General features: G+C 40.2%; 1 protein-coding gene across 4 annotated transcripts in view; it reads right to left on the reverse strand.

Moving 5' to 3' along the window:
- Positions 1-12,516, reverse strand: part of LOC124607036 (tonsoku-like protein) — a 276,592-nt gene that overhangs the window by 127,838 nt on the left and 136,238 nt on the right. For all 4 annotated transcript variants that reach the window (XM_047139207.1, XM_047139205.1, XM_047139204.1 and 1 more), the window contains 3 exons: positions 6,685-6,842; positions 2,532-2,768; positions 2,321-2,438 (listed from right to left, as the gene is read on the reverse strand). In XM_047139207.1, the coding sequence (XP_046995163.1) occupies positions 2,321-2,438; positions 2,532-2,768; positions 6,685-6,842 (513 nt within the window). The remainder of the gene's footprint in view (positions 1-2,320; positions 2,439-2,531; positions 2,769-6,684; positions 6,843-12,516) is intronic.

The raw sequence follows: 12,516 nt of genomic DNA on the forward strand, positions 1-12,516 counted from the left end.
CACCTGTTATAACCTTCTTTAGAAATTCTGGATCACTGTTGACTTCATTCATCAATTCCTGAGCAATGTCTACGCAACATCTTTTTTGGTCAAAATTCAACACTTGCTGAACAAACTTTGCTGCTACACATTTCATGCCCAAAATATATTTAAAAAAATTGCTTGGCACGAACAAAAGGATATGTCAACATCATCAGCAATCTTCCTGATGGTGATTCGCCAATTTTCCAGAACTATTTTCCTTATTTCTTCCACATTGTCATATGTAATTGATGTGCTAGGGTGTACAGAGCAGTCATCATCTTCAACTTCTTCAATTCTCTTTGAAATGTTTATACCACTCATAACCTCTTGGCTTACTCACAGCAGAGCCGCAAAAGTCACAATCAACATTTCGAGACTGGTGCTGCACTCTGTTCCATTTTTCAAACAAGATTTAATGCAAATTATTTGATCCCTCTTTTTCAAAAGCAAAAATTCACCGAGCACTCAAAAATGCATATAACCTTCATGATAATAAACTAAATATTCAAAACAGATGAAAAAACAAACATACTTCAGGAATATATGTACCAACATAATTAAAAAAAAAAAATAATTGAAAATCGGTTGTATAAAGCCCACAAAATTCAAAAATTCGTATTACTTTTTTATCGCACCTCGGATGAAACTCTGAATGTCAATTTTTAAAAAACAACCCCAAAAGATGATTACTAAAGGAAACATTTTCCATTGCGACAATGCACAATCCCATACAGCGCGCGCGCGCACACACGCGCACACACACACACACACACACAGACTCCTTGGCTTTCAGCAGCATCCTCACTACAGTCCTGATTTAGCACCATATGAATTTAATCTCTTTCCCAAGCTGAAGAACTGGCTGCTGACAGCACTTTACAATCGACAGTCGGCTCAAGGATGTTGTCAACAACTGGCTGAGGCATCTGGTGACACCATTCTTTTACAAGGGGAAAAAAATGTTTGAATTTGGGTGGTGACTATGAGGACAAATAATGTCAACATGTAAGTACAGATTGTATACGCAAAAAACATTTTACCCATTTTTTTTCTTTTTTCAACAGCCAATCCGAGGTCAATTTATGAGAAGCCCTCATATGTCACTTTGTGTGTTTCTTTGTAGAGAATTATTATTTTCACTGATTGTCATACTTTTTCCACTTCACTTTCACATGGTATCCCAAGTTTTCATGCATATAAATGAGATTTAGGAAAGTGACATTACTCAATGACTGCAACGAGATGTTTTCCTAAATCTCAGTTTTGTATAATCTGGCATTACTAGGTGAGAGTCAAGAGAAAAATTGTGTGAAACACTGTATATAACTACAGCTCAAAAATAAGCACACAAAGGATTTAACACAGAACAAAAAATATTGCTTATTGCCAAGACGTAAAACCCATAACAGCAGTACAACCTGTCCACCACTGTCCTTCAAAATTAAGCAGTTTCTCAGAAACATATCAAGACCCACTGAAGATGACATACAGATCTTGAGACATGTCTGGGTATAAAAAAGCCATTGTGTTTTGCAGAAGGCAGAGTTTTGTAAACCTCAAGAGCCTCGCCTCAACTTAAATCCTATCGAGCATGTTTAGAGTGCACGGGGGAGACATGTTGCAGCACATCCACATGCACCAATGACCATTCAATAGTCGTCAACCAAGCTGATAGAGGAATTGAATGCCCTAACACAAGCACTCCTTACCAACCGTGTGGCCAGCATGGGAGCACGTTGCAGAGTAAGCAGTACCATCTGTGATGATCACACACTCTATTAAGAACCATGCCCTGCCTTTTGTAATGTCCAAAAGACCATCTTAAGTAATGGTGACTTCAGTGTAATTATTGTCTTTGAATAAAGGTGTCATTTCTGTTCATTTCATTATGTATTTCTTTCAGTTGCCTTCTGTGCTACTCTTTAGTAGTTCTTCTTATGTAAGGTCCCAGTGCCACTGAGATATGTTCCTTGGAGGCGACACATTATGCCAATGTTATTTTTGTTCCTAATTTTTGTAAACCTGTGTGGTTGAAAAAATAACTGTTTCCATAGCTGCTCATTGTCATCTTCATAGTTACGAAAATACTAAACAGGAAATAATTTCATTGTGAAACACTGAGTTTCATGAAGTCTTCAACAGATGTGTATTTTGTATCACTATTATGTTTTATTGAGACTTCTTGCTGAATCAACCAATGATTACAAATTAATGTCTCCTGATGATACTAATTTCATCCAGCAAACAGGTACGACTATCTGCTGGATAAAAATCTTGATTAAAAAACACCACATACCTCTTTCCAAAGCATTTCTCAGCTGTCTTTCAATGGCTTCAAAAAGAATCTGATCATCTGCCTCCAGGCCACCACTTTGTGAATACCACTCCAGAAGGCAGTCCAATGGTGTCTTCCCCTTAAGCAGAATTAGAGATTATTCTAATTTGATCTCAAATGATTTTCACACACAGTAAGGTAACATGAATATAACCAACATGAGTCTGTTTACCTCATTTGTACGTGTGACAACACATGCGCCACGGTTCAGTAATACTTGGACAGTTGAGAGATTTCCGCACAAAGCTGCATCATGCAAAGGTGTAATCCCACCACAAAGTGCTCCTCCTCTGTCATTAATCGCTGCACCATGATCCAACAACATCTCTACAATCTCAGGGAAACCAAGATTGGCTGCTTCGTGTAAAGGCAACCAGCCACAGTGATCCCGAACATTCACAGGATGACCCTACATCATAAATAATGGCACAAAATCACATATTTATACCTTATGAAAATTTCTCTTTACTTTTTTTTGTTTTATGAACTTCTAAAGGCAGATATTTTTAAAAAAAGTAAATGTCTTTTTATAAGCTTAGTGGAGGAGATACAGGAAACTAAAGGGGGAAAAAAGTAAAAACAGCTACCATAACTCATGAAACACAAAATTATGCTATGGATGATGAATGAAAACTTGCCTTGTTGAATACTTATGCCATTTACACACTTATTCTTAATATTCTTCAAAGAGCTTAAATCAGAAGTCTTTGCTATGTTGTGGCTTAGAAATGTCTAATCACTATTGATAAAAATTCTGAAGAAAAACACTAAAAAAGGTAACACTAAAAGCCAGACACTATCTCACTTCACAGTATCAATGGGCTACATAGATCAGGGGCTGGAATGACACCAATGGTGTAAATTTATGAAGTTAGAGAAAATGTACAACTTGGATATGAAGATTGCAAAGCACCATTCAACCCTGCTAATCCTACATTTGATGCAGGGCTAATAAACTACTTATATGAGGGGTAATCATGAAGTATTAACTATCATCTTGAAAAGTAAAGCTACACAATATTTTGTTAAATGTTTGTTTGCACTTAAATACCTGCAGTTCTGGTAACCAATGAAATACCTATGCCACATTACTGCAGTATGCTATTAAAGGGATAAAAATGGCGGATCCCGCTGATAAAGTGGAAATCAGTTGCAACCCCCCCCCCCCCCCCCTTCCCTGCTCTCAAGTGTTACTGCGTAGTTCACTGGTAATGTGCCAGACTACATATTCAAAGGTCTCAGGCTCAATCCGCAGCCACTCTCAGTATTTTTATGAGTCTTTTTCACTTCTTTCACCTCTGGAAACATTTGTTAACATGAAAAATATAAACACAAAATGACAGAACTGATAAAAAGATCTACGAATTCTAGTCTTTTGTTGTTGTTGTTGTTTCGCTGATGTAATAAAAGGAAAAGTGTCATGTAAAATATTTTCGTGAATATCAACATGCATGCCACTGGAGTTCTGCAACAATCTGAGAATGTGCCCACTGGATATTATCTCAACAACTGTTTATTCTAGTAACCCATTTGAGATTACACACTCTTGTTAACATTTTAATTTAATAATAAAGATGATGTGACTTACCAAATGAAAGTGCTAGCAGGTCGACAGACACACAAACAAACACAAACATACACACAAAATTCAAGCTTTCGCAACAAACTGTTGCCTCATCAGGAAAGAGGGAAGGAGAGGGAAAGACGAAAGGATGTGGGTTTTAAGGGAGAGGGTAAGGAGTCATTCCAATCCCGGGAGCGGAAAGACTTACCTTAGGGGGAAAAAAGTCCAGATCATGAAGATCTTCATGATCTGGACTCACAGTGAAGAAGAACTCCAGAATTTCCTCTCCAGCCTCAACTCCTTTGGTTCCATCAGATTCACCTGGTCCTACTCCAAATCCCATGCCACTTTCCTTGATGTTGACCTCCACCTGTCCAATGGCCAGCTTCACACGTCCGTCCACATCAAACCCACCAACAAGCAACAGTACCTCCATTACGACAGCTGCCACCCATTCCACATCAAACGGTCCCTTCCCTACAGCCTAGGTCTTCGTGGCAAACGAATCTGCTCCAGTCCGGAATCCCTGAAGCATTACACCAACAACCTGACAACAGCTTTCGCATCCCGCAACTACCCTCCCGACCTGGTACAGAAGCAAATAACCAGAGCCACTTCCTTATCCTCTCAAACCCAGAACCTCCCACAGAAGAACCACAAAAGTGCCCCACTTGTGACAGGATACTTTCCGGAACTGGATCAGATTCTGAATGTGGCTCTCCAGCAGGGATACGACTTCCTCAAATCCTGCCCTGAAATGAGATCCATCCTCCATGAAATCCTCCCCACTCCACCAAGAGTGTCTTTCTGCCGTCCACCTAACCTCCGTAACCTCTTAGTTCATCCCTATGAAATCCCCAAACCACCTTCCCTACCCTCTGGCTCCTACCCTTGTAACCACCCCCGGTGTAAAACCTGTCCCATGCACCCTCCCACCACCACTTACTCCAGTCCTGTAACCCGGAAGGTGTACACGATCAAAGGCAGAGCCACGTGTGAAAGCACCCACGTGATCTACCAACTGACCTGCCTGCACTGTGACGCATTCTATGTGGGAATGACCAGCAACAAACTGTCAATTCGCATGAATGGACACAGGCAGACAGTGTTTGTTGGTAATGAGGATCACCCTGTGGCTAAACATGCCTTGGTGCACGACCAGCACATCTTGGCACAGTGTTACACCGTCCGGGTTATCTGGATACTTCCCACTAACACCAACCTATCCGAACTCCGGAGATGGGAACTTGCTCTTCAATATATCCTCTCTTCCTGTTATCCACCATGCCTCAATCTCCGCTAATTTCAAGTTGCCGCCACTCATACCTCACCTGTCATTCAACAACATCTTTGCCTCTGCACTTCTGCCTCGACTTGACATCTCTGCCCAAACTCTTTGTCTTTAAATATGTCTGCTTGTGTCTGTATATGTGTGGATGAATATGTGTGTGTGTGCGCGAGTGTATACCCGTCCTTTTTTCCCCCTAAGGTAAGTCTTTCCGCTCCCGGGATTGGAATGACTCCTTACCCTCTCCCTTAAAACCCACATCCTTTCGTCTTTCCCTCTCCTTCCCTCTTTCCTGATGAGGCAACAGTTTGTTGCGAAAGCTTGAATTTTGTGTGTATGTTTGTGTTTGTTTGTTTGTCTGTCGACCTGCCAGCACTTTCATTTGGTAAGTCACATCATCTTTGTTTTTAGATATATTTTTCCTACGTGGAATGTTTCCCTCTATTATAACCATATTTTTAATTTAATAATATCTTTATTAACATATATCTATACACTTCACTGTAAGTGCTCCTTTTATGATGCAAAGTATTACAAAAACATCATCTAGATGCCAATGCCCAACAACCAGTGGTGCAGAAACTCAGATGGTAAGCTTTGTTAGAAATTGTGGCTACTGTCTTTTAACCAGTGCACTCTGCACCGAAGAGTGCTCTGATATTAATCTTCATGATGGACTAAAATAATCTGCTACATTAGGCCTCATACTTAATAAGGGCAGAAATCCTTGTTCTATAGCTGGGTGCATATAAGAAAGTACCAGCACTGGCAACACTGGGTTGAGTGCTACAGCCGGATTCTGACCCTGCCTAGCAGAATTTATATGCTTGGAAAACTATTGCTCTTGCTTCTTAACGTATTACTTGCCGTGTTTGCTTTATGTCAGGCATAATAAACACTATAGTGGCTAAGTGATACCACCACACCTGAACTAACATGAAAATCAATACTAAAATTTCTGTACACACCCCAATGTGCATGCTACATACAGGTGGCTGGAGCGTCATGTGGTCCACTGCTCCTTGCCACTGCACATTACCCCACCACTCACTCTTTTATGTGCACAATGCTATAGTCATAGTTCAGTTAAGGAAGTATACTTCACTTGTTCTATTCAATAAAAGGTGTTTGCACCAAGATTTTATAAGCAAGATGAGGCACATAAAACAACTTATCACAAAACTGGGTGTTCACTCATTAACAGAAGTGCAAACATATCACCATTGTACTGTAGTACATAACCCAACAATGTAGGATCCATACGATATTTAAATAATGAAACTATATTAATAACTGTGAAGGTAAATGTATGGAAGAAAAGAATAATATAGCTAAAAATGCAACCATGTTGGCACAATTTTTTGATACACTACTGAACTGTTTTATCTGCCATAATTTTGTTGAAATATTTACATGGGCATTTTCTTTCTAGATGAAACTTACAATGTAAAAATATTTTACTGTTTTACATACCTGCTCAAGAAGTTTCTTAACAAGAGCTTTGTTTCCAGCAATGCAAGCAGTATGCAATTGTGTCTCCCCTTTCTCATTTCTACGCACCTTCAAACCGACTGACCGTTTTCTCGTAACTCGGGATCTATCAAATTCTTCATTTTCTGATTCTGATAAGTCTGAAAAAAAGGAAAAAGTCTCTAACTTTTTGTATTTCAGAGACTGCTTATATTCATATCAAATGGAAAAAGAAATCCACACTTTCACAATAAGACTTATCGATGGAATGACAGACAATGGGAACTGGGAAGCTGAAAAGAGATGTCAGAGTAGCATCTGGTTATATCAATCAATTCATTGTAGTATGCAGGAGACCATAAGTGAAATTCAGAAAGTGTGATAGATTTAAAGACAAATTAAAGCTTTGGCCAAGTCATGCCCCACAGCAGATTGTTAATGAAAGTACGAGCATATGTAATAGGTTGCCCAATATGTCAGTGGCTCAAAGACTTCTTAAGGAACAGAACCCAGTATGGATCTGGCAGACAGGGCGGTCAGCAATCTGCAGTTGTTTGCTGATGATGCTTTGGTGTATGGGAAGATAATGAAGTTGAGTGACTGTAGGAGAATACAAGATGACTTCGACAAAATTTCTAGTTGGTATGACAAATAATAGCTGGCTATAAATGTAGAAAAATATAAGTCAATGCAGATGAGTAGGAAAAACAAATCTGTAATGTTTTAATACAGTATTAGTAGCAGACTGCTTGACACAGTGACATCGTTCAATTATCTGGGTGTAACATAACAATGCAGTATGAAATGGAACAGGCACGAGAGGATTGTGATAGGGAAGGTCAACGGTCAACTTCAGTTTTGTGGGAGAATTTTGGGAAAGTGTGGTCAATCTGTAAAGGAAACCACATATAGGACACTAACGCAGCCTATTCTTCAGTACTGCTTTCAAGTGTTTGGGATCCATACCAGGTCGTATTGAAGAAAGACACTGAAGCAATTCAATTCAGAGGCAGGCTAAAAGATTTGTTATTGGTAGGTTTGAACACCACGCAAGTATTACGGTTGCTTTGGGAACACAAATGGGAATCCATGGAGGAAAGGTGGTGTTTTTTTTTAACACACACTGTTGAGATAATTTAGAGAAAATGCATTCGAGGCTGACTCTAATGCTGCCAACACACTTTTCACATATGGGCCACAAAGATAAGATACGAGAAATAAGGGCTCATACAGAGGCATATAGACAGTCGTTTTTCCATCACTCTATTTGTGAGTGGAACAGGAAATGACTAATTATGGTACAGTGTACTCTTCATTATGCACTGTATGGTGACTTGTGGAGTACACGTGTATATGTTGATGCAGATGATAGCTCAGTTGGTAAGATAACTTCTCAACAAATGCAAATGTCGGCCTGATACATGATTTTAATGATCCATGAAGAGTCATTCCTACATTTATGCACTGCCAAACACAACGAGGAAGTGGTTTTAAAAATTCATATTTTTACCTGCTTAACAATTCAGCACTAATTTTCTTCACATGCTGTAAATGTCATTAAGTTCTAAATTTTTTTTACCCCTAACACCTATATGAGGTAGAAGCTGCTCCTTCTCCACTAAAAGATCATTGGTGGCATTGCATTGGTGGGGGGAAAGGGACAGGTGTGTAAAAAACAATGACTAACAAAGGCTGAGGCTAGGTGGGTTATAGGTACATAGGACACATTGTAGGGAGGGTTCCCACCTGTGCAATTTAGAAAAGCTGGTGTTGCTGCGAAGGATCCAGATGGCACAGGCTGTGAAGCAGTCACTGAAATGAAGAACCTTGTATTGGGCAGCATGTTCCACAACAGGGTGATCAAGCTGTTTCTTGGCCACAGTATGTTGGTCATGCATACAGACAGCTTGTTGGTTGTTATGCCCACATAAAATGCAGCACAGTGATTGCAGCTCAGCTCATAGATCACTTGCCTGGTTTCACAGGTAGCCCTGCCTTTGATGGGAGTTTTGCGACTGGGGTCAGTACTGCAGTTTCATCATCATCATCATTATTGTCATCGTCAGTCAGCTGGTACATTGTCTGAAGATGGCCTACTATTAAATGCTGAAACTGCCCACATTTTTAGAAAACGATTGTCCGATCAAGACTGATTTTTACTAATTTTATTTTGCTGGGTGGTGACATTTAACTTATAGATGTTTTTTATTCATTCCCTGCAATATTGTTACGCAGCAGTCGCAATCAGGTTTACACTCGATTACCACTGCAAAATGGTAGTAAGAAGACAAAATTTCTGGCAAAAAATTAAAGAAAAAAGTTGTATACACCACAACTAAGGACAATAAGTATTTCATGAGTGTTTCAAACTGTATAAAAAATTAACACGATTATCTTTGAAGCCAAGAACCTGTACCATTTATATTATATTCAAGGAATGAATATAAATCAATGCGGAGAACTGAAATGTTTAAACATGGTTTGCTGCCATTCTATAATTTACGAAAGAATGGCATTCTGTAAATTTAAAATGTAAACAACACAAATTAAGAAATAACGTCAGGCCTGGAGGAGATACAGGACAAGTGTTGAAACGTCTTGTGATCAAAAAACATTGTGTTCCACGCAAGGCAGATTTGTAAAATTCTTCTGAAGTGTCAATATATTTGAAACAAAACATTTTATTCAATAATACTTGCCTGCTTAGTCATCTTCAAGTGAACATTTACATATGTTCGTACATATACAGCATTAACAGAACTTATGTTATAAAAGAAACAGGACATCAGAGACTGCCCCAAGAGCATCACAATTTTGTAAACCATACTGAAATGCATAATTCGGCTTTAAGTGCATATTCTCACATGCAGATTCACACTAAAGTACACCCCTATCTGATATTAACCTTTTCAGTGCGATTTTCGGGTTGCCAATTTTCTTGGAGTACCAGTACTGTATTATCCTATGTTTGGTTCCTTACTACAGCATACTGCCATACATGCCCAAAGATGAAAACATGCAGTTAAATTCAGCGAACAGTTGAAACTAGCCCACAGCGTGGAATGAAACACTTTGTTTAAAATAAATTGCCTCTGCAGAAAAGATTAATAGGAGCCAAATTTCTTTAGCAAATACACAAATAACTCCATTGTTCTACAAGATGATTAATGCTTGATTGCTAATAACATGCAAATAAAATCAGAAAACTGAAACTAATAACATATTTTAATCTTCTGAAATACTGTGAATATATTTTAATTCACCTGACAGCTACCAGCACACGAATTCTTTTGTTTTCATTTGACGTAAAAGCTGTAAACGAAGAGAAAACAGCAAAATCACAAAATGTAAACATGGGTCACATGGAGACTAACCCCCCACCCTACCCACAACAAAACAGACTGCTCTGCACATGCACAAAGCTGGCAGCTAGGGCACGTAAGAAAAATTTTTATAGTAGTATCGGCCTGCTTGCTACTACTTCTCATACAAATAACAGCCACACTTCAAGGAGCCAGAAACGGGAGAAGGCAGTTCTCTGCACATGCGCAAGCCGACTGGCAATTGCTCAAACGAACCTAAAATTGTAAACAGTTGTGACATCACGCCCATTGAAAGCAGTTTCTTGTTAGAAAGTATTGCACAGTCTTGACCCTAAAGCATTTGACACATTTTGCTGTCAGCAGACACTCACCTGTGCACTGTTTTTTGTTGTTGTAAATGGCGCATTTTCGTTGCAACTAAATTTTTATTCTTGTATCATTCTCTCGTTTATGTTACATTGCTGCAGTGTTGTTCTGCAGTAGCAGGCTAAAATAAAATTATTTGTTAAAGTACCAGTTCTTACCATCAAGATTACAAAAATTAAACTGCAGACTAAGACAATGAAAAATACCCAGATATTCCCCAGTTTTTTCCTGGGTTTCCCGGTTGACCCGTGGCATATACTCCCTGAATCATACCTAGGCAACAGGAAACAGTATGCATCAATAGGGAACACAAATCAGTTGGAAACCGAAGTCAGGCTCTAGCTCTTGGCTGACATACGAGTACAAGTACAGAGCGGCAAGTTAAGTGTTTATCTGTTTCTATTTTCCTCATAGTATACTTATTAAATTTTGTGCATGTTTCTCTGTTTAAGAGGTTTAATCTCACATTTTTGTAAACGTGAATTCATTCAGTCTGTAGCGCAGTAGTTGCTCACTGAACACCTGCTAGGTAGGTCATTAACGCAACAGCACCCATTGGTGACACATTAGAAGGGTAGCAAGTTGCATATCTTGAATTGTCTGCTTTTATAGTTCACTTCTTCAATTAGTCTTGCTAGAATGGCTTGGATGTGTGCATGCTGTGTGCGGATGCAGGAAGAGCTGGCCGCAGTTCACGAACAGCTGAATGTGCTTTCGGCTATGGTCAGTCACCTTCAGGCTGCTGCCTCAGGGAATAGCAGTGGCGAGAATCTGGTGCATCACATGGGTCACCTCAGATATTGCTTGTTCTGCCCAAGGGCTTTGATTCTGAGGCACCTCCTACCGCACCCGACACGGTGGATCTGCTCTCACAGCACGGTGAGTGGCCGATAGTAATGTGTTTGTGTCACTCGTAGCGGAAGGCCAATGTGGAGACTGGCCACCTGGCCTTGTCCATTCACCCTGTGAGTGGACAGGTGGCCGCTCCCTCAGCAGGGCCCCAGCAAGCACACGTGGGAAATGGTTTACTTGTTATTGGAAGATCCATTGTTAGGAACGTTATGGAGCCCCTTAGGCAGATAGTGTTCAGTTCTGGAAAGAAAGCCAATGTGCACTCCGTATGTCTGCTGGGAAGCCCTCATCCTAGATGTGGAGCCAGTCTTCACTGTGGCTATCAAGCATGTAGGGTGCAGTCATCTGTACGTTGTGGCTAACATTGGCACCAACGACGCCTGTCGCATGGATTCTGAGGTGATCCTCAGATCATACAGGCGGCTGTAAAGGTAATGAAGACTGCTGGCCTCGCACTCGGGGTGCAAGCAGAGCTCACAATTTGCAGCATCGTTACCAGAGTTGATCGAGATCCTTTGGTAGAGAGCCAAGTGGAGGTTCCCAACCACATGCATTGTCGACTCTGTGACAGTCCTGGCTGCAGATTTCTAGACCTGTGTTATTGTGTGGGGATTTGTTGGACTCCCCTTGATAGGTCAGGGGTGCACTAACGAGACAGCTACTCAGGTAGCAGGGTGCAACACACAAATGAAGCACTACTCAGGTAGCAAGAGTACTCGTGGAGTGCACATGAGGTTTTTTTTTAAGTGAGGCAGTAGTCTGAGGTGCTCTGATGAACACTCGCAAATTGATATGCAGTAAGGGAAATCAAAAAGGCATTCAGTAAAGACATTTTGAGTGTCACAACTTTATCAAGAAACTGCCAAAGTATTCGCAATAAGGTTCCCAAATTTACTTCCTGCCAGGAGAGCGCTCACGCTCAAATTATTCCACGGACTGAGAGTGACTGAAAGCCGAATTGGAAAACTCTGAGATATTTAGCGAGTTGTGGAATGCATATCGGAAAGAGAAATTAGAGGCCATAGGAGAGGGATTGTTCATTACAGTGGACAAAAATATTGCCTCTATTGAGGTTGAAGTTGTGTGTGACAGTGAAGACATCTAGTCGCGTATAACAGGTGTAGGGGAAACCAACTTAGCTGTTGGATGTTTTTACTGGCCACACGATTCTGCTGTGACAGTTCTAGAGCCATTCACAGAAAGTCTATGGTCAACAGTGCGTAAATACCCAGATAACGCAATACTAGTTGGAGTTGACTTTATGTTGCCGAGACTGGGATGTCTTAGATCTTGT

This window comes from Schistocerca americana, chromosome 3 (genome assembly GCF_021461395.2).
Source record: "Schistocerca americana isolate TAMUIC-IGC-003095 chromosome 3, iqSchAmer2.1, whole genome shotgun sequence".
NCBI classification, from domain to species: Eukaryota; Metazoa; Arthropoda; class Insecta; order Orthoptera; family Acrididae; genus Schistocerca; species Schistocerca americana.